This window comes from Heterodontus francisci, chromosome 7, assembly GCF_036365525.1.
Source record: "Heterodontus francisci isolate sHetFra1 chromosome 7, sHetFra1.hap1, whole genome shotgun sequence".
In the NCBI taxonomy this organism is placed as follows: domain Eukaryota; kingdom Metazoa; phylum Chordata; class Chondrichthyes; order Heterodontiformes; family Heterodontidae; genus Heterodontus; species Heterodontus francisci.
Genome location: NC_090377.1, coordinates 76,371,162 through 76,395,139, shown reverse-complemented (window position 1 = coordinate 76,395,139; position 23,978 = coordinate 76,371,162). Strand labels below are relative to the sequence as shown.

At 38.3% G+C, this 23,978-nt stretch overlaps 1 protein-coding gene across 5 annotated transcripts in view; it reads left to right on the top strand.

The window, feature by feature from the left end:
- The window catches only part of atf2 (activating transcription factor 2), a 149,774-nt gene that overhangs the window by 115,018 nt on the left and 10,778 nt on the right, over nucleotides 1-23,978 (top strand). For all 5 annotated transcript variants that reach the window (XM_068035454.1, XM_068035455.1, XM_068035453.1 and 2 more), the window contains 3 exons: nucleotides 9,905-10,054; nucleotides 19,269-19,475; nucleotides 21,645-21,750. In XM_068035454.1, the coding sequence (XP_067891555.1) occupies nucleotides 9,905-10,054; nucleotides 19,269-19,475; nucleotides 21,645-21,750 (463 nt within the window). The remainder of the gene's footprint in view (nucleotides 1-9,904; nucleotides 10,055-19,268; nucleotides 19,476-21,644; nucleotides 21,751-23,978) is intronic.

Below are 23,978 nucleotides of genomic sequence, written 5' to 3'. Positions count from 1 at the left end.
TGTTATCTAGTTTTACTCTTCCCCACAAGTGGAAACACACTGTCAATGTCTATTCTAACAAAATCTTTCATAATTTTCAAGACTTATACAGCCACTACTTAGCTTTGTCTTTTCAAGAGGAAAAAGACCTAGGCTGTTCATTCTTTCCTGATAGATATAACCTCGCAGTTCTGGTATCATCCTTGTAAATCATTTTTGCACCCTCTCCACTGCCTCTATATCCTTTTAATAATATGGCAGCCAGATCTGTACACAGTACTCCAATTGTGGTCTAACCAAGGTTTGATACAAGTTTAACTTCTCTACCTTTGAATTCAGTTTTGCATATTGTATTCAGTATTGAATTGGATTTGATGATATGTATTTTGCTGACAGAATCCCACAGAATTAACCCTTAATACTGTGACTCAGAAAGGATACTATAAATCTGAACATAGGTTAACACAATACTCCATATTATGGAGACCTGGATAAAATAACATAATATGGATTTTTAAGAGTAAGAGATTTTTGACAAGTATTATGCTTGCTTTATATCTGTCCTATTCTAGTGCTTTCATTTGTATTTGTTACCCTACTAATGTACTGTAGGAAGAATGTTTACAAATGGCAAGCAGTTACTCAGTACTGTCTTTTCTGTGCTGTTAGTATTTTTATTTCAATGGTTTTTGCCTAAAATCATGGCCCTTAATTGTTCTAAATTAGAGCTGAATTTTATTTTTCATACATTGTTGACAAAGGTGACATTGAGGCCATTTGTGCATTCAAGCCAATTAACAGTTAAGTCGTGATTTGTGGTGGACAACTAAACAACTAATGGGAGGAGGAGGGTCCACAAGTATCCCCATCCGTAATGATGAAGTCCAGCATGAGAGTGCAAAAAAGAAGGCTGAAGCATTTGCAACCATCTTCAACCGGAAGTGCCGAGTGGATGATCATTTCGGCCTCCACCTGAGCTCCCCAGCATCAACGATGCCAGTCTTCAGCCAATTTGATTCACTCTATGTGATATTAAGAAACAGCTGGACACAGCAAAAACTATGGGCCCCAGGAGGATCCTGGCTGTAGTGCTGAAAACTTGTGCTCCAAAACTAGTGGCACCCCTAAACAAGCTGGTCCAGTACAGCTACAACACTGGGATCTACCCGACAATAAGGAAAATTTGCCCAGGTATGTCCTGTCCACAAAAAGCAGGTCAAATCCAATCCAGCCAATTACCGCTCCATCAGTCTGCTCTCAGTCATTAAGCAAGTGATAGAAGGTGTCGCTGATAGTGTTATCAAGCGACAGTTACTCACCAGTAGCCTGCTCACCAGTGCTCAGTTTGGGTTCTGCCAGGACCACTCAGCACCAGAATTCTTTATAGCCTTGGTCCAAACATGGATAAAAGAGCTGAATTCCAGTGGTGAGGTGAGAGTGACTGCCCTTGACATCAAGGCATCATTTGACCAAATGTGGCATCAAGGAGCCCTGGTAAAACTGAACTGAATGTGAATCAGGACGAAAACTCTCCACAGGCTGGAGTCAGATCTCGGGTAAAGGAAGATGGTTGTAATTGTTGGGGATCAATCATTTCAACCCCGGGACATCACTGCAGGAGTTCCTCAGGGCAGTGTCCTAGAGGCAATCAATGACCTTCCCTCCATCATAAGGTCAGAAGTGGCAATGTTCGCTGATAATTGCACAGTGTACAGTTCTATTCACAACTCCTCAGGTAATGAAGCAGTCCATGTCTACATGCAGCAAGACCTGGGCAACATTCAGGCTTGGGCTGATAAAATGGCAAGGAACATTCGTGCCACACAAGTGCCAGGTAATGACCATCTCCAACATGAGAGAATCTCTCCACCCTCCCTTGATATTCAACAGCATTACCATCACCAAATTCCCCACTATCAACATCCTGGGGGGGTGGTGAGGGGTGGGGGTCACCATTGGCCAGAAACCTAACTGGACTGGCCACATAAGTACTGTGGCTACAAGACCAGATCAAAGGCTGTGAATTCTGTGACGAGTAACTCATCTCCTGACTCAGCCTGTTCACCATGTACAAGGCACAAGTCACGAGTGTGATGGAATATATTCCATCTACTTGGATGGGTGCAGCCCCAACAACACTCAAGAAGCTCAACGCCATCCAGGACAAAGCAGCCCTCTTGATTGGCACTCCAGATACCACACTAAACATTCACTCCCTCCATCACTGGTGCACCATAGCAGCAGTGGTTAGAACCCAGCAGCGGCAGGAAGAGGCCATTAAATGGCTGATAATAGGCCACATAAGGACCTCAGTTGGCCTCTGGGCGGGAAAGCCGTCGTCCATAATATGGATTATGGGGTCTCCTGCCCCCGCCACCTGTCGCCTCAGGGGGCCCTAAAATCCAGCCCTATGGTTCAGCCTGAGACAGCAATCAGAGGGGAGGATTAAGTTGTTGGCAACGGTCTGGAGTTTGTGCGTGGCATAAAATGTTGGCAGATCCAAGATTGGATGTTGGACAAGCAGCCTGTCAGAGGTGGTGGAGAGGTAAAGCTGGATATCAAGAAGTTAAGAAGGCGCAGAGTGGCAGTAATTTCCTGCCAGATCACTTGGAGTAACAAAGCAACTGTTCCTTCATATACTCACCAGTTTGTCGCCCCAGAGTATAAAAAGAGTACACATCTCTGTATAACCTTGAGTTTGGCTACACCTCTGCGACAGAGGCAGCTGGAAGAGTAAGGGCTGCTGACTGCACATCATTCTCTTTGGTGTAAGACACCCAAATATTCCATCTCCCATCTAATTTAAAATCCATCTGTTATGCAACAGTACAAAACATGCCAGAGGTTTGGGCAAGGATCAGGACAGCAGATTTGCTCTTGTTTGGAAGGAAGATTTTAATCTGAAGCAGTTTTACAAGAGTTAAAGTCAGAATGCAGAGCTAGCATTGTGACTGTGTTGATCAATTTACTGAGGACAGAAACACATTCATTTTTAAGGTCTGTACTTTTTTATTTGGAAACAAATGAGCAAAACAGATAACATTAACAAATGAAAGTCCTTAGATAGAGGTAGATAGCATTGTATTAGTGGTTTATACAATATGCATTTTGGAATGCACATTTAACATTGCATATGCACATAATATTTTGCTATCAACTGTAGACTTTTGATCATCCTTATTTTCGGCAATTAAAAATTTGCAGATGTAACTGTTAAGCTGCCTAGGTTATTGTTATAGTTATAACCAGCTATTGCTCCCCTAGATGTCTATACATAAAGATTCCTGTGACAAACTGAGGAATTGCTTTGCACACAGTGGGCAGCCAACAGTGTTTGCTGTAGGGTACATTCTAGTGAGAGCTGACAGAGGGCAACTTGGCAAAGGTTCAAAAACATACATTAAGCAGACTGAGCCCAGTATGGAACCTCATGTTCAGCAGAATTCTTGTGACCTGCTTCCCTGCATGCCGAGCTCATCAGCAAACACCTAATGAGCCTGCTCCAAGGAAACAGACCCTCTCCCAACCTGCTTCATTTACACACATTCTCTGGGGGTGGAGAGACACTGCTTCAGAAGGACTGATGATGCTGCAAAGACCACAATAATGATAATTAACTTGCTGAATTTAGAAGATTATGCTGTTAATTAGTTGCAAAATAAAGATAAGTAATATAACGGCAGATGGTAGGACAACACCCAAGAGAAGTGGGGGTTATTACACTGATGAGTTTTTATGGCAGATATGAAATATGGATTTGACTTTTCATGGATTGTTTCAGGAGCTTAATATCTTTCTCTGTAAGCTGTCTGGTTAGAGAGGAACTATATACTGAGCAAATTCTGTTGACAGATAGGTTTGTGCCACCAGAAAGAGGCTCTGTTACTCAAGAAAATGGTAGTGTATTCATTTGTGAAGCTTTTTAAAAAGGTAAATTAAAATGTGAGGAGTATTTGTGTTGGCCTGTTTTCTCATTAGTTATATCATCGGACAGGCGGATAAATATGTATTTCACTGACTAGTAATTTAGTGGCTACCACTCCTTTTAATTAGGAGACTAATGATTAAAAATAGAGGCAAAATATACATAAATGGAAACATGATGGTCTGAATATATCCATCAAAAATGTTATCTTATTCTTGCATTATGCTGTTTTTGGCTGCAAAGCAGTGTAAAATGAGTAATTATGAAATAACTGTTAAGCTATATATTTCTTTTCCTGTATAGTTTTAAAAATCTTTTTAGCCAAATGTAGTCCTAAATGAGAACATTTGTAGGATTGTAAGATTCTACAAAGACTACTCTGTAGGTCTTCATCATGGCTTTTAAGTACAGTCTTTTTGCAACAAAATATTACTGTCATTTTAAACCTGAGATCTATAATGTTTATTATAGTTTATTAACTATGATGGTTACATTTTGTTAATTTGTACAAATGTGGCAGCTGAATATTCTTTTAACTAATTTTGCTGTCAGATCTATCCATTAGGAAATTGTTGCATACTTTGGCACTGAGTGTCCCTTGTATGTTCAGAATTAAACACATACTTGTGGCAAGGGAAGATGAATTGGTTATTTTTGGAATGGGGAGCATTATAAAGCCATGTAGAAGTTTTCAGGGCCCATCATATACATTATTACATAAAAGCACATATCTTCAGTGTTTGTTTATATGGATGTTTACTTTAAAAATATATTTAACTTGATTGAGACAGAAAAATATTAATATCAAAGTAATCAGCATCTTGTGCACATTTAGAAATTGTATTGCTGTTTAATTCATTTAGCAGAAAACAGGAAAATAAAAACTTGAACAAGTTTTGGTATTTCTATAAATTTCATTTTCCAGTATTCAAATCTGTAATTGTAGAATGATTTTTCTAATCCAGAGGGAAAGGATACGTGATATTGCTACTGTCAAAAATGTACAGTGTTGTGACAGTAAAGTATTAGTGAGTGTTAGCAGGTGTTCAGAGAGATATCCTTGTATTCCTTTTACAGCTTACAGTTCCTTTAGGAATTCTGCTTCACAAATGAACAAATATGACTATCTGTAGCCAATGGGGGTGGCAGAGGGTGATAAGAAGATAACAGATCTGACCGTGCAAGATCACTGATGGCAGTTTGCATGAATCAGAATTTAAATAAACTAATTTAGATTTTCATTTTGTTTAAAATTTTAAAACTAATCATGCAGTTATATTTACCCAGTGATAAAATAAAGTGAGGGTAAAATTGTTGCCAGTCGCACATAACAGACGCGTAGAGAATCAATAGCAGGTTTTGAAGTCAGTGGAAAAGAAAATCTGGCACGGTGTCAAATGGACACCAGATTCAGTATCGGCACTATCACCAATTTCACCCCCAGTGTTTCCACAATGTTGAACAATTTGAAATATTCATTCTTCAGCAGTGTTGTTTTAATTGTTTTCTGGGCATTTCATTCTCATCCATTCCTGAGAACCATCTCTCTAGCTTTGCTTGCAACTCTTAAAGCTTGCCTGCACTGCTGGCTTACACATGACACTGTACAGGGGCTACATATGTTAAGTGACATAAAGAAAGTAGGAGAAGCATTTTTAAAATTATATTCACAATGAGGCTTTTTCTTATATCTCCTAGCAATTAAAAGATTTAATAAATGGACTTTTAGTTCTTCTTTGAAATATTTTTATTTTTACAATTAATTTATGCAGCATGCCAGGATATACTTCACATGAGCTGAAATTCTTTCCAATGAAATACCACAACTAATATTAAATTAAACAGTATGCTGACTCAATTGTGACTACCTTTACTCTAATGGCAAAATTCTTGACTATTCATATTATCTAAATGGGAAAATCCTATGTTGCATATAAATCTGATTTGATCCATGAAATTAAAGAATACTCTGAAATTGGTAAAGTCTATTCAGATGAATAGTTGACAGCTAATACAGCTGTAGTGCAGTGAAGCCTACCGAAGACTGTCATCAGATGTAATGATTGCTGGTACAGCTAAAGCTGACGCTGTGCAGCAACGAAGAACAGAATCAGATTACAGGTATAAAAATAAGTAGTTCACTGTTCAGTAAGGTTAAAGTATGAAGTGACTGATTTGGAGGGTGCTTAACAATTTTGCAAACTGACATGTTTTAAATGGCCGATAAAATTTAGAAATTAAAACTTCTGGTGGTCAACTTCATAATAAGAAAAGACTCCACAAATCTCTTGTGTTTCTCCAGAAGGAACAATCAAAATCAACAGTCTTGAACAACCAGAATATGTTAAAACGTAATTCAACTGAAATAGTGGTCTTTTAACTTTTTCACTTTTCACATTCTTCAGTTTAATGCTGAAAAATATATGATTGCAGACATTGAGTACTGACTGCAGGCTTTGTCATTTAAAGCTGCAAGTCATATTTTTGCTTTTGAATGTAATTCTAAAGTATTCCTAAAGTAATCTTAACTTTAGTAACAGCTCAAATTCAATTCAATTGTTAAAATACAACAATGCAAGCTTTATTGTTGATACTTCTTTTGCAATTCATACCACATGGTGTTGTCCACATAGTTTCAAGCTAAAGTGCAATATAAATCCATTTTGTTTGAGATATTCAGATGGAACATTAACTGAAACTAATTTAAAGCACTTTTTCTATAGCTATGCTGTTTATGTTCTAGGCTGTCAATCATTTCACTACTGCACTGCAGATCAAGGGATAAGAACCCTTTTTTTATTTTAGCACAAATCACATTTACTTGTGCTTTTTTCTGCCATGTTCTCTGTAGGCAGGACTAAGTAGAGAATCTTAGGTTTCAATGCTACACCAAGCATTCTTTTACAAATGTTTTACTACCATCTACCAGCAGTTGTGATTAGTTGTTTTCCCTCTATTTGTTCATTGTAGTAACAAAAAAATCAGGAGGTGACAATATATCTTACAAGTTTAAAGTTATGATTATCACAAGTTAATGTTTAAAAATAAAATCATTGTATTGCACAATGTGTGGAATTTCCTTTAGAATGTGAATTTTTACATTTAATTTAGACAGATCCTTTTAACATCAGTGCAGAAAATCTGTTGAGATGCAATTCCATAATTTTACGCTCACTTGAGTGGCATGATTTTCTTTGTGTGAACAGAATCATTAAAAAAAATTGCAGCCAAATTTAAATATACCACATATAGAAAAGAACATTTTAAAATCCTTAAAGACGTGTATTATTAAGAACACATTTTCAACAATGCCTCCTAATACCTAAGCAGATGTGGTGGGAGGGCACCTCATTTTAGGAATAATAAAACACAGCTTTTATTTTCAACTCTTCCTTGAGTTATCTAATTCACTGAGAAATTACAAACTGACAAAATAATCGTTCAAGAATTGTATTTTAAACTTTTTGTTATTTGCCTCTTTGCTATAGACATAACTGAAATAATTCTTATTCTAGTGTTAAGTACTTTTTATCAAACAATAGATTTTATTTTAAAATCTTTATTACAGACTGTTTCAAGAACAGTACTGTCTTGAAGCTAATGCTTATCATTTTGATTCAGATAGGCACATTGGAAAGGCAAAATCTTCATTAAGCAAATAGTTATTTTTGTTTCAAAATTTTGTTGTGTTAAAGGGAAATTAGCCTTACTGAAACTAGAAATGAATTTTATCTGTATTGCTGATTTAGTATTGTTCTTGTTACTAAAGTCAGAAAAATGACAGATTAGGGAATACAGTATCTACATTGCAACGAATACAGAAGAAACCACATTACTTAGGCACAAGGTTATCATTAATATGCACTAATATTTGAAAAACAGAGCTGTCGGTCACACAGGTTCACCAATCATACTTGGTTAGATTGAGTTAATTCCTAACCAGGCTGAAGTAGAATATCCCATATTAGGAGGGAAATATGAGACAACCACATTCCTATGCTAAAATTGTACCCCTTGTGGACCTGTCAGGCAGTGAACTTGGCAGTGGTCATGGAGATATATTGGGCTAAATTTTACTAGCCCTTCGGCGCTGAGGATCGTAGCAGGGAGGCCCAGAAAATTCTTCCGGGAGAGGCCCACCTCGACCCACGATGCCAAGAAGGCCCGCCACATTTACCTGCGGCGGCGAGGCCTCAGTGCGGCCTCCCCACCGTTGCGGAGCCTTCATTTGCATAATAAAATTAATACAAATCCACGATGATGAACTTACCTGGATCAGGCAGCCATCCCACGTCGAAATTCCGGATTCATGTTTGGGGAACTGAGGCGAGACACTGGTGGGGAGGGGAGAGGAGTGTAATTTTTCAGGTCGGGAGAAGGTGGGGGAGGTGGAGAAAACTGATTCCATTGGCTGAGGGGATGGTGGGAAGGGATTGAAGGGCAAAGATCATAAAGTTTGGGCGTGAAAGGTTGGGACAAGTAAAAATGGTTTTTCGTGGGGGGTGGGTGGGGAGAGGGAAATAAATTTATTGTCTGATGATTGGGGGGTGGAAGACGGTCTTTGATGTAGACTTTACTGTTTTTATTTAAAGTAAAGGTAATGTTCCCTTTAAACAGTCAAATGATCTGTCAGGTCTTGAAGCCCTTTTAAAAATGGCACCGGCGCCTGCATGGCGGCGCCGGACACCGTTGCCGGGGACAAAGCAGCCGCCCCCTTTACGTCATCGGGGGCAGCCACTCCACGCCCTGCATTTAAATGGGGCCCCGCGTGAAATATCATGGGGGCTCAGCGGCAGCTGCTCCATGCAGATGGACCGCCGACTTCAAAAGGCGCCGCCGCGATTTGTGGCGCGCAATTAAAATCCATCCTATATTGTTAAGGGTGTTTCTGTCTGAAGAATATAGCATGATGAGCAATCATGTGGGGAAACTGAAGGTAAATATAGTGTTTAGTATGTTTGAAAGTTAAACCCCATCTGCTTTATGTCCATCTCAATTGCTGAATACTGTGAAAATATTAAGTTTTATTGACGTCACAAAATATTTGTACATACCTAAATATGATTTCCATAATCAAGGTATTGCAAAGGAAGATAAACCTTTGCCCTCTGGGTATTCTCAAACATTACTTTTAGAAAGTTTTGATTTCTTTAGGAAAGTGCTAAAATGTGCAATGGACAATCACCCTGCTAAGGTTAGGTAGTCCCAATGGACTACTGCTTTATGGAGGTTGGAGAGAGGATTATTCGATTTAGGTGGAAAAGCCTCACTATTGCAGTATTTGAAAAAAAAGTTGCCGCTACCTGTAGAAACCAGTTTTTTACCTCATGGGTTGCAATTAATCAGCATAGAGTAAAAATAATCACTGTGCTCCATTGTAAGGTTTATGATGGTGAGAAAAAGTAAAGAATGCAGTGCAAACATCTAATTTATCCAAAATTTGACACTTTCCTCCTCACCCCAAATCACTTCTGATTAAATTGATATTCATAGTAGTCATCTTCATCCAAGTGGGCAGGATGCTTTGGGCTGTATTCTGCTTTATAACCACTGTCAATGCTATCTCAGGATAGGAGGTGAGCCAACCAAGCCAATGTTTTCCATTGTAGCTGTGCACGAGCCAAACTAATTTTGAAGCAGTGGCAGGCAGTGTACTTTTATTCTGAATTGATGACTGTCTAGGTGGGAGTTAGGTACCATGTATAATTTATGGAAATTTTCCATTTCCATTTTGCTTAATCACAAATAGATTTTAAAAAATTAAAATACAACACATTCTTTTATACATAAATGGACTCTCTTCATGCTATCATAACACGTGTGTAATATATTGTGATCGTAAACAGTTTGTAAAATCATGTTTAGTTGAAGACGTTTGCAAAATCTGCCTAATGTTATCTACATATTTAGATGTTGCGTATTTGTATATTCTCTTGAATCTTCACTGATATATTTTGGTATACCAGTGAAACTGCTGGTTTGGTTTGATTTTTTTTGCAGAGACTGAAGGCAGCTTTAACACAACAGCTTCCTCAGGTTACTAATGGTAATAATACCATTGGTCAAACAAGTGGTACTGTGAGGATTCAGACAAAGGAAACTCATCCACAGTCACTACAGCAGGCTGCAACTTCCACTACTCAGCCAATGGTATGTAAGAAAGAAGATCTTCAACTTAATGCTCATAAATACACAATAATTTTCACTTCTTTAAAACTGCCATGCTGAGCTTTTGAGTAGTCCTGAGTATCTACAAAAAGAAATGTATTTTTATTCATTAAAGAAATATTATTCTGGGCATCCTATCAACATGCTGGTTTACTGCAATGTTAGCCTTAAACGGTTTTGACATTTTAATTATGTTTTATTAATTCTAGTGGTAGAAACCTAATTGCAAAACATTTAAGATTGCTTGCACCTGTAGAAGCACATTTCAATTCTTTTGAAGAGTACAAACAAGTTAATCACAGATATGGAAGACCGTTTGGCCATTTCATCCATAAAGACCCTAAAAGTCCTCCTTTTGTAACATCCAAGTGCTTCTTAAATGATTCCAAGGTTTTAACTTCAGTGCTGTAACCAGGAATCTATTTTGTGTATTGATCATTCTTTGTGTGAAGAACTTATTGATGATAATTCCTAAATTTAGTTTTTACTAATTAAAACCCATGTCCTCCTCCCACAATTTAGGTTAAGGAATTTTCTGAATTTATCTTTTCCATACAGTTTACAATCTTATGTACTGCTGCAGGATCACATGTCAGATGCCTCCTTTCAATTCTGAGAAGCCCATGTTTCTCCAGTCTTTCTACATAACTTAGACCTTTGACACTAGCAAGCAGCAGCCTCATGGCTCTTCCCTCCAACTAGAACGTCAACTCTTGTCTCTTGGTAACCAAAACTGGATACAGTACTTAAGGTGTGATCTGACCAGAACACTATACAGTTTGACTTCTATTCTACTCTTTTGGCTAAAGGATTCTGGCTTGATTGCTGCCCTGCATTCGTTGGACATATTGAGCACAGAATCTACTAAGAGTTTCAGCTATTTTTCAACTCATACCTCCTTAGCTATTTTGACACTAAACAGTACATTGTGTGCCAATACATATGATGAATGTCGTCTCTTTTAACCAGCCTGTTAAGTTTATTTTGGGGGGGCGGGGCACAGAAGGGGAGGGATCTCTCATTGCATTGTCTTTCCACATCAAAAGATACTACACAGGCCAGAACTGATGCTGAAAGCTCTGGAGCAGGCTTTTCTCTAACTGGCAAGGCTCTTAGCAGGCAAAAGATTGTGTGAAGGTAAGTTTTTATCAATTGTATGAATGTTGGGGGCAACTAATTCTCTCTCTTTCCACGTTCTCTCCAATTCATGAACTATGTACCTATAAGACACAAGAAGGCAGTACGTAACAACCTCAAACAAATGCTATAATGACAAATCACAACAGCATCAATTATTATGTTTATCTATGCAGAAATTAAAAAAATAGCATTTGGCTTGTTAATGACGAACCTTTCTTTTTTGTTGACCTGTTCTTTTCTTGACAAAAGGTCCTTTGCCAATAAGGAAATAGCTTTATTTATCATATCAAGTACTTACTTTGTTATTTTAGTGTTGTTGTTTGCTTCTGGTTGCCAGACAGGAAACTTGCTGAAATCCTGCTGTTATTTCCCTCTTATGGCGCCCCATGCCATTCTGGAAATGATTTCTTTGTATTTCAAAGTACTAAAGCTATCAACTCAGTTATCAACTCCAAAAACTATATCCAAGAATAATTCCTCCTTATATTAAACAACTTGAAACAAAACCCAGGCTTCTTTAATGGCAACTTTGTCAGATGGAAGAATTGTGGCAGCTTTGTCAGTTGGAAGAATTGCTCTTTAGCTTCTATACTGTATTAAACCTAGGATCCCATATGTACTTTTTGTAAAGTTTTATCAACCTTATCTTTCATTTTTAAAGAAGAATGCATCTAAATCACTCTTCTACTCTATTTAGTTTTACCGTTTGGTGTATATTTCATCTCCTCATTCTTCCCTCTAAAATGTATCACCTCACATTTTTCCACATTGAATTTCAGACATAGCTTTCAATTTTTTCAGGGACATCTAACTGGAGGTATCAAATTGGCCGTTCATTGTACTACCCACCTGATTTTTTCTTTCTGTTAAAGACGATGGAAAATAAAATCAGACAGGGTGTATAATAGGTGTTCAATCTAATACTGCTAGTTTTACTACTCCACAGAAATTGAAGCTTAGCAACTAAATTTCATCCACCATTGACCTGCCCAGTCTACTGACATCTCTGTATTCCTGAATGCATTGAAGTCTTCAGTTAACCACACTTCATATTTTTGCATAAATGTTGTCATAATACTCTGATACTGAAGTCTGGATACAATACCAGTGCTTTTCATCATTAGCTTCTGTCTCCACATTTATAATAGAAACTGCCAATGGAAATTTGTCGTGCTCTAATTACTCCCTCCCACCAACCCCACCCCCAATTAAGATGCTGCAGCACCAACACTGGCAGGAGGGTGTATTTCCAGTGTGACCAGTTTACAACAGCAGTTTCCATTATAACTGCCTATGTCCACATTTACAATGGGAATATAAATAATAGAACAGAAGTTATGTCTAAAATGGGCACTGAATTACATCTGTGTGCTCTTGTCCAATTATCCCCTGGCTTCTAACCTCACTTCATCTGAAGACTACATTTAGTCTTCACTCCCCATGTGCAACCCCACAGGAAATTAACTGCAAAAGGAGCTAAACTTGTACCAGTGTTGAACACTGTATTAGAAGGATGTCTAGAAATAAAGACATGGAAACAACAGTCCTAGCACTAATCCCTGTGCATATCCTTCCAGACTGAATAGCATCAGTTACCTATTACTCTGAGTTTCCTGTCCTTTAGCCAACTTCTAATGCTGCTACCATAGTCCCTTTAACACTGAGGATCTTAGTTTTATCAACAAGCTTCCTTTGCCGCACCTTATAAAAACAACTTTTGAAAAAAATCCATCCACTGCATTTACTTTATTAATGGACTCTTATTTCCTTAAAGTGCTCTATTAAATTTGTCAAATGTGACTTGCCTTTTACAAATCCATGCTAACTGTTCTTAATTAACCCTTGTCTTCCAAGTGAATATAAATTTTACCCAGTATAATTTTTTTTTTCTAAAATATACTTTATTCATAAAAATCTGTAAAAATTACATTACCAGTTTCAAACAGCACCAAGTCAAAAAATACAAACAGTGCATAAGTGATCAGTTTCCTTCAATACAATCATGAGTTGCCTCACAACCCTTCCATTTCACATTTGTCGTGCCAGATACATTTTTACATTTTACACGAGACAAAATTTTCCCGATGCAGTTCGAGGGGTTTCCCATGGATCCAGCCCCTCAGTTCAGCTTGGTGGGGGGACCTTACACAGTGGTCTTTCCCCATTGAGCCTTTGCTGCGGCTGCCCCAAGCTTTAGTGCGTCCCTCAGCACGTAGTCCTGGACCTTGGAATGTGTCAGTCTGCAACATTCGGTCATAATGGACTCTAGAAGTTTACCCAATACCAGTATTAGGATGATTCTGCAGTTTCCTGGTTGATTCACTTATCTCCTTCAACCCTCCAATCCTTAAGCATAACTTCCTTATCCAAAGATTTTTGAAAGATTATGGTCAGAGAAGCTGCTGTTGCTTCTCTGACTTCACATTCTAGGATACATTCCAAGATGACTCGATGCCTTTTCTATTTTGAGTTTCATCTGCTTCTTTAGTACACAAATTTCTTGGATTGATGAATACTAATGTGGCTTTCCCTTGGATCAACCTAGTTGGGGGTGGGATGAGTTGGGGAGGAGAGAGAAGGAGGCAGTGAGAGATGAGTCCAGGGTTTTTACTACACCCTATGTGTTTTATAAATACCTCACTGAATAAAAATTAATGACTTGTATATTAGATAAGAAAAAACTTATTTTCTGCAGGTATGTGAAGAAATCTTTCTCTTCCCTTCCCCAACATGCCTCCTTCTGTGCCATAAATTACTCTGTGACTCTCTGTAAATGAATGAAAGTAAATACATTTTGCATAAGAATGTGTAATCATTTTATTACAGCACAGAAGGAAGTCTCTTGGTCCTTCAATCCTGTTAGGACTCTGGAAGAGTTATCCACTTAAACCCATTCTTGTGTTTTTTTCCCCAGGTACTTATAATGTTTTTCTTTACATATTTATCCACTTCCCTTTTAAACGTTATTTTGGATTCTGCTTATACCCATATTTCTGAAAGGATGTCCAATGTCTTAACAAACATCTGTGTAAAAGTAACTATAAAAAAAATTCTCTTAACCTCATTTTATTGTGTTCACGATTAACTTAAATTTATGCACACTAATTGCTGATCACTTCTCATTTTATTAAGGGCAATTAGGGATGGACAACAAATGCTGGCCTTGCCAGTGACGCCCATGAAAGAATTAAAAAGATTTCCCTTACTAAAACCATCTTAATTTTGAATACCTCCATCAAGTCTCTCCTTAGCCTTCTAATGAAGCCACAGTTTCTCAAGTTTCTCCTCGTAGCTAAGTTTTCATTCCTAGTATCATATCACTTCTACAACCCATGGCTTTGACACCCTTGCCCACCCCAAACCCCTGACACAGTGTGGCCTAATCATAGAATGATACAGCACAGAAAGGAGCCATTTGGCCTTTTGTGCCTGTAGCAGCTCTTTGGTAGAGCTATCCAATTAGTTCTGTTCCCCTGTCCTTTCCCCATAGCACTGTAATTTTTTTCTATTAGTGTATTTATTGAATCTGCTTCCACCACATTTTCAATATGTGCACTGCAGATCACAGCAGTGCACCGCATAAAACTTTTACCTGAGTCACTTCTGGTTCTTTGGTCAATCACCTTACATCTGTCTCCTGTGGATAACAACCCTACTGCCACTAGAATCAGATCTCTCAAAGTCATTCATGATTTTGAATACCTTTATCAAATCTCCTCTTAACCTTCTCTGCCCTAAGGAGAACAACCCCAGCCTCTCCATTCTCTCCAAATAACTGAAGTCTCTCATATATGGTACTATTCTAGTAAATCTCTTCTGCACCCTCCCTAAAGGCTTGACATTCTTCCTAAAGCCTTTTGCCTAGAATTGACCACAATACTGTAGCTGAGACCTAATTTTTTTTTAAAGGTTTAACATAACTTCCTTGTTTTTGTACTCTGCGGGCTGGATTTTATGCTCTGCTCCATGTCGAGTTTGAAGGCGGGGAGAGCATTTAATCGGCAGGATGGTGGCGGGTGGGGACCCCGCCACCATCCTGCCTCCACCCCAGTTATGTCCGTGGCGGAAAGGCCCATGGATGGCCTTCCCTCCTGCCGCCAATTGTGGCCCTTAAGGGGCAATTAATGCCCAATTAAGGGCCTCATCCCGCTGTCACCGGTATTAGCCCAGCAGCGGGTGGGCCTGTCGCCACATGGGGAGTACGACGAACAAACCCTTGTGGGTTGCTTGTCAGCTCCTGCGGGGGGTGGGTGGGGGGGGGGAGGGACGCTGATCGGGGGTTCCTTGTTCAAAGGCCTTAGTGCCTGATCAAGGGACCCGGCATTGGGAAGGTGGGGGCCAGCTGAGAGCCGCACTCCTGCCCTTGCTGCCGACTGCCCTACCCTCCCCTCCCCTCCCCTCCCCTGCAACCCCTACCCCGCGAAACCACTCCTGCCATGACTCACCTGTGGCCTGGGTCCATTGACGATCCTAGGCCTCTGGTGGGTGCATTACCAGTAGCAGCCACCGCCTGTGTGGCGCTGCTGAGTACGAGCTGCCAGCCAATCAGAAGCCGGCAGCTCTCAGCAGCCGGGACTTCTGTTGCCGGGGTCTTAAGTGCCTGATTGGCACATGATGTGGCGGACCTTCGCGAAAGGCGGTGACGCGGGGCTCTTGCCAGCTCTTCAACTGGTGGCTGAGACCCCCGTCGCCTACATAAAACACATTAATAAAGCCATGAATCCCTTTTGAATTTTTAATAGCCATCTCAACTTGTCCTGCCATCTTCAAAGATTTGTGTACTTACACCCCCCAAGGTCTCTCTCTTCCTGCTGAAAAGTACTCATTTAGTACCTCACCCATGTCCTCTGCCTACACAAGAACCCGCTTAAAATTGTCCCATTTATCAATTTACCATTTTATTATTTAGTTTATATTGCCTCGCCTCAATCTTCCTACCAAAATGTATCACTTCACACTTCCCAACATTAAATTTCATTTGACATGTGTCAGTCCATTTCACCAGTCTAAGTCCTGCTGAGGTCTGTTGCTATGTTGCTCAGTGTTTTCTACATTTTCTGAATTTTATTTTCTGCAAGCTGCAAAATTATGCTCTACATACTCAAGTCCAGGTAATTAATATATATCAAAAAGAGCAGTGGTCCTAATACTGACCCTAGGGGACACCACGGTATACTTCCCTCTAGTCTAAAAATAAACAAATGTTCACCATTACACTCTACTTTCTGTCCCTGAGCCAAATTGATATCCACATCTCCACTGTCCCTTTAATCCCATGAACTTCAATTTTGCTAGCGAGTCTATTAACGTAGTTCCTTATCAAACATCTTTTGAAAGTCCATATGCACAACATCAACAACACTGCCCTGATCAATCTTCTGCATTACTTCATCAAAGAACTCAATCAAGAATAACAAAGCTGTGCTGACTTTTGTTTATTAGCCTGTACATTTCCAAATGCCAGTTAATTTTGTCCCAGATTATTGTCTCTAAAAGTTTGTCACAACCAAAGTTAGACTGACAGACCTGTAATTGCTGGGTTTATCCCTCTTTCCCTTTTTTGAACAGGAGTGTAACATTTGCAATCCTTCATTCATTTGCTACCACCCCCATATCTAAGGAGGATTGGAAGATTGTGTCCAGAGCCTCCACAATTTCCACTCTTACTTCCCTCAATAATTTAGGATGCATCCCATCCGAATTAGTCACTTTTCTACTTTGAGTGCTACCAATCTTTTAAGTACCTCCTCTTTTTATCTATTATCCTATCCAATATCACTACTATCTCCTCCTTTAATACCTCAATCATGTCCTCTGCCTCCACAAGAACATTGTTTTGGCCCCTAATCAGCCTCAGCCTTACTTTGACTACCCCTTTATTTTTATGTTTATAAATCAATAACTTGTATAAGTTTAGCATTATCTCTTTGTTTCTGTTCCTATTTGTAAAACCTCAGCCCCATGTTTTTTTTTTAACAGCATAAAATAAAAAGAAAGACTCGCATTTATAGAGAACCTTTCACAACCAAAGGATCTCCCAAAGCACTTTACAGCCAATGAAGTAATTTTGGAGTGTAGTCACTGTGTATTGTAGGAAACTTGGCAGCCAATTTGTGCACAACAGGCTCCCACAAACAACAATGTTTGATCAGATAATTTGGTTATGTGATGTTGATTAAGGGGTAAACATTGGTCAAGCGATAACTCCTTTGCAGTAGTGCCATGGATCTTTCATGTCCACCTGACAAAACAGATGGGACCTCAGTTTAACATCTCATCGGCAAGACAGCAACTCCCAAATGTATCAGCTTTCATTTTTGTGTTCAAGTCCTGGAGTGACTCACAGGCAAGAGTGCTACCAACTGAGCCACAGCTGACACATAGCTTTATTAATTTGTCCTCCCACTGTCTCAAGATTTGTATATCTACTCTCGTCTGTTCCTTTATTCATTTAAAAATTTTAACATGCATGTTCATATTATCCTAATTCAAACCTGTTTTCCTCATAGTTTTTAAGCTTGTCATATAGGATAGGTATTTTCCACTTAAAGAACATCGGACTAATATCGTTTATGCTTTTAATGGTAATTTTTCTAAATTTGAGAATAAATTTTAATTAACAATTGCCATATATAAATGCCATATATATATCATCATGCACAACATAAATGCGAAATTTAGAGGATTTTTTCAACTGAATAATGCAGTATCCGGTAATATAAAGGAACAGTAGGACGATTATTAGTGAGGAACAAAATATTACCAAATTTTGTTTTTCCTTTTCCTCTACCAATGAATTATGTTCTGATATACAGTAGAGTGCCATCTAGTGTAAGTGAGGAAAACTGGAGGGTGGAGACCTGTGAATTTCTTGTGATGGATTTCAGATTAAAACATTTGGATAAAATACTATATGCAGCCTTTATTTGAGTATTAATATTCAAGTGTGTCTGTAGAAACACGGAGAATTGTGAGATTTTGGACACAGATTTTGTTTGGCACTGATCTAGATAAGCGTACAAGCATTGGCACCTGTGATCAAAGCCCTGGCTACCGAGATGGATGTTGGCGAATATGCCAGAAAACGTTATGGTTTGGTTCAGTTACAGTTAGCTGATTTTAAATTTTCTAGCCTCACTCCTGCTAGGGTAAACTTCCAATGGTGACTGCCAATCTCATGGACCCCATCCAAGTGTTTAATTTGCTTAAGCAGTAATTGCCAGTGGGCTGCTCAACTGGGATGGCATTGCAGTCAAACTGTGGTGCTTTCCTCATCTAACATCTACACATATTTTTCACCAGGGGTTACTGGTGAGCAGTCAGAAGTAGAAGCCCTGACTAATTTCCTCCCATCTTTCTCACACTAGCTCAGCAATGCTGAGGAGACATATAGTGTCTCTACCATCCACCCAGCTGAAATCATAACTCAATACAGATCAGGAATCACACTTGGGACAGTTTGTTAAATATGCTAACCATTAAAAATATAAATTTAAAAATCTATGCCATGCCCTCTGTAGCTTCAGAAATAAACATGTCAATTTTACACAGGGAACCTGCCTGGTTTTTATGGCTCAATTCCACAATGGACACTTGAGTTACCAATTGAGTCATTAGAGGGAACTATATGATATTTCTTTTGCAATTTTTTACCTCATGTTAATGTTTCTTATTTATGAGCAGGTACACGGATATTACCTTGGTAAGGGCTAAGATGTACAACATTACACACAGTGGAATAAAATCATGCAATGTTGCAAATACACAGCAGCTCCATCAGTAAAGAGAGAAAATATACAGATTTTTTTCTCCTTATTTCAGATTTTTAGCATTTCTAGTTTTCATATTTTGAGTAGCCTGTCCTTTCCTTGAAACTTGAATTATTGCTTACAGGCTGAGCCTGAAAACTAATTTTGAGAAGTGTTTTCTTAATTAAAAGCTAACCAAGAACAAAAGTGTACCGTGGTTTAAAAAGATTTCTTTAATGAGGTTTGAGTTTAAATTTTAGAGAACTGTGATTCTGCAGTAAGCTGATTGAATGGTGGTTTCATTACAGGGCTCCCCAGGCCAGCCTACACAACAGATTCAGAGCAGTGGTGGTAGAAGGCGGCGAGCAATGAACGAAGACCCAGATGAGAAGAGGCGGAAGTTTTTAGAGCGTAACCGAGCAGCTGCTTCAAGGTGCAGACAAAAGAGAAAAGTATGGGTACAATCTCTTGAAAAAAAGGCAGAAGACCTCAGTTCAACAAACGTACAACTACAGGTAGGTTGTGAAATGTTTTTCCATTTATGGAATTATCAAGGCAGCTATAACATTATGTAATCTGTATCATAAAATTTGTTATCCTGTATTTTACTTCTGGCATATTGTTTTGAGAATGCCTCTTTGTCAAACAGAGAATTAACCCAAGACATAATACCAGTATGATTTTAGCTTCAAACCTTGGAAGAAATGTAGTGGTTTATTCTGTCTTTATGTGGAGACTTGTAGACTCCACTTGAACTGATATTAATGGATTTTGAAAATGCATTAACTTTTCTCAGTCCTCCTTTGTATCTTAGCCAGAAGCAAAGTCGTTAAGCATGCCACCCATTATGTCTTTTACTGAAAATTGAATGTCAAAGAAATAATTAAACTGTTCTTTGTATGAACCCATTAATCAATCTTGAGATTCTTTTATAATTCCTCAGCTGACATTCAAGCACAGATGATCAGTGTAGTAAGTTATAATGAAGTATCATTGCTTTTACATTATTTTAAACTGTAAGTCTAATAAGTGTGGAGGATTGTCTTCGAACAATATTGCAGTGAAGGACTTAATGGTTTATCTTGCACTGCTGCTGATTTTTTTTATAGTATGATATGAACAGCAAAAGACTTTTCATGCTGAGAAAATTCTCTGGCTTTTAATTATTATATACATTTTATATTTTAATTGTACATGCCAGGTTGATATTAGTTTGTAGCTGTTACAATTTACTATTCTGCAAGGACTTTATATTTTTTATAACCCTAATCAAGATCTAATTGCTTGATGAAATATATCTATATGTTACTGTTTACCAACAGTACTTAATGTACACATTATCACTGTTAGTGCAGTTGAATCTTAGGCATTATTTGTAGTTGAATTGTTCATATTTATCCCTCCCTCCCCACCACCCTCTCATTCACACTCCACTTTTGCCTCCAACATGTGGTCTTGCTTTGCGTTTTCTGCACCTGGGTATAAATGCAAGTGGCAAAATGGCTTGGAACTAAGTTATCCTCTATACCATAATTCCATCTTCTCATTTGAAAATAGCTGGTTACCCTTTCCCTTCTTTTCAAAATATAGCTGGAGTACAAACTGTACAAAAGGTTAGTAATTTGCACTCTGCATTCAGTTGAACATGCAAGTGCAGAGCTTTCACGCCCACACCCACAGTATAACTCATTCTCTTCTGCTCACCCTACTATACAAATAATCATTAATATAATATAGAGTATAAAACAAGCTGCTAGTAGAAAAATACAGCCATGCATTAAAATCTGCAATGCTTAAAAATTCCTAAATTTCTGTTAATGTTCTCAAAAGCTAAAGATTTACAGACCGCTAAATAAAACTTGGCGAGCTTGAAATAAATCATTAGAGTAATATGAGTTATGTTGAAATTTTATTTAGAGTTGCAAAGAACTTGTGAATATTTTAGAAAGTTGTGTTTTCTGTTCATGCACTAACTACTGCATGGCACTTGGTAGTTAGTTTTTTCTCATTGAAGTGGTTAAAATAAACATTACTATGTTTAGATGGTGCTGCAATTATTCATTTGAACTACAAAATAAATTTAAATTTGAAGTAAATAAACATGAGACAAAATCACCAGGTCCAACATCAATCTTAAGCTCAGTAATTATGCATTTTTTACTCATCATCTGCTCAATTTCCCAGTAAACAGCACCCTAATTCATCAAAGCCATGTATTACATGATATTACCTTTGGCCACTGATCGTAGCTTTAGTAGTTTATTATTTGGTGAATGACTTGTACTAAAAGCATCTTATAAAGCTGGGTGTAGCACTACAGGATGTTCTATGCGCTCCTCTGTTCAAAGCAGCTCATTAATCCTCTTGTTTTATTAAGTTTTGAGATAAACATGGGATTTTGGTAACACTGCTGCCTTCAGGGTATATTACAAGATTCAGAGTAGGTTGACTGTGGAATGTAGGGGATTTGGAGTATTTGTGTAGGCAAACCTTTTGACTCCACATTAGTTTTCAAAAAGTTAGTTAATGTAAAGCAGCAAACCTGTTTTCAGTACTGAACCGTACTACAGTTGAGTGATGCCAGATCTATCTATCTATAAAATATAAGAATGTTTAAAGCCTGCCCCCTCTTGTGATGGCTGCAATACCGATGCTTTTTGTGAAAGTTTTTCTTTGTTCCTTAGAATGAAGTCACCCTGCTGAGAAATGAAGTGGCTCAGCTGAAGCAGCTACTTCTGGCTCATAAAGATTGCCCTGTAACAGCCATGCAGAAGAAATCTGGCTATCACAGTGAGTAATGTTCCATTACCTATATCCCTAGGCTATTGAAATGAAATACTGCTGAAATGAACTAAGTTGGCAGTAACAAGGAAGTGCAGTTGGTATTTAAAGTTAAATATTAGAAATTCCATAAGGTTATTGTAGTGCAGCTTCAAATGTGGTCTGTGTAGGTAAATCAGAGTATTCATTCGTGTTATGTAAAATTTTGTATGGTGTTCAGTTGGTCTCCCAGTGATGAATAAAGTTGTTGTATTTAATGTTGTCTGAAAATTGTCTCTTAATTTAACTTTAATTGCGATAAATTCTATTCTTTTTGTCTTTTCTTAAAAAATATTACTTGGTTAATCGTATTCATGATGCACATTGTTCAATGGGACAATTTTTGAAAAGCCTGAGTTAAGTCAAGCACGGGCTGTTTTGTCTTTGCATTTATTTTGATTAAAGAGTGAGCAAATGTGCAGCATTAAACTGATCCACTTAGATAACTGCTAAAAGTCTTACTAGGTCCAGAGGATTAGAATAAAATGTTACACATGTTTCAATGCACACAGTCTCCACAGACTATAAAACCATTTTGTGCAGTGCTTCCCCACATTTTACTTAAAAGACAGTTGAATATAGTAACATGTGAATACTCCAGTTGTAACTAAATAGGTTTGTATTAAAAGAAGAAATTTGCATCTTTATAGCACCTTATCAGGTTGAAATTGGACCTCACTGCCCATTTTATAGGCGTAAAACCAATTTTGAGATCCAAATGATGCCTGAGAGATGTCCAACCCAATGTTGTCATATAAATTGTTCTATTTGCTGAATTTGCTATTTGATCAGAATATCAAATATGATTGATCAAAATGCAAGCACAAGGCACAAAATGGTCCTTCCCCACTTGTGATTAATGGAAAAGGCTATTGTTTTCAGCAGATGACATTGATTGCAATGAAGTAAATTACTATTGAACTCCTGTTGGGTGTCAGAATAGAACAAAGTTAGGCCTCTCATGTTACAGTAAAGAAAACGCTTATCTTGTGTTCAGAACCATGATTTGTACCAATCAGTGAATATCTTAAAAAGAATATTGACTGCAAATGTTGATAAGGACTTTAAAATATTGACCTATGGGTGAGAGAAATGAATTTAAGTGTGCAATGAGATGCCTGTTCTTATTTCTGAATCATTTACACAATCAAAAACCAGTCAAATATTATAATATTGTTTTTATAATTATAATTTGTGTAGATTATTATGTTAATGCTTATTTCTCACTTACCTCTTCCATCTTAGCCACTTTATTACAGTTTATATCATATAATGACTGTCATTTTCCAGTCCTCACTGGATACAGGTGTGGTGCCAGAGGATTGGAGGACAGCAAACGTTGTACCTCTGTTTAAAAAGGGGGGCAAGGGGTAGACCAAATAATTACAGGCCAGTCAGTCTAACCTCAGTAGTGGGCAAATTATTGGAATCTATTCTGAGTGACAGGATAAACTGTCACTTAGAAAGGCACAGATTAATAAAGCATGGATTTGTTAAGGGAAGATCTTGTCTGACCAACTTGATCGAAATGTTTGAAGTAACAAGGAAGATAGTTGAGGGTAGTGCAGTTGATGTGGTCTACATGGATTTTAGCAAGCTTTTGACAAGGTCCCAGAAGGCAGACTGGTTAAAAAAATAAAATCCCAAGGGATCCAAGGAAATGCAGCAAGGTGGATACAAAATTGGCTCAGTGGCAAGAAACAAAGGGTAATTATTGGTGGGTATTTTTGCGACTGAGGGGCTATTTCCAGTGGTGTTCCGCAGGGCTCAGTACTGGGTCCCCTGCTTTTTGTGGTATGTATTAACGATTTGGACGGAAATGTGGGGGGGCCGTGATCAAGAAGTTTGCAGATGACACAAAGATTGGCCTTGTGGTAGATAGCGAGGAAGATAGTGGGCTGCAAAGTGGCAAATGGAATTCAACCCGAAGAAGTGTGAGGTGATGAGTTTGGGGAGGTCAAACAAGGCAAAGGAATACACGATTAATGGGAAAATACTGAGAAGTGTAGAGGAAGTGAGGGACCTTGGAATAAATGTCCATAGATCCCTGAAGGTAGCAGGACAGATTGATAAGGCAATTAAAAAGGCATATGGAATCTATCATGCAGGCCCCGCCTGCCAAGAATGAGGCACCTTAATTTCGCCACATGGACATTAAACTTAAAATTGCTGCTGGGAAAAAAAGACGGCCTATCACA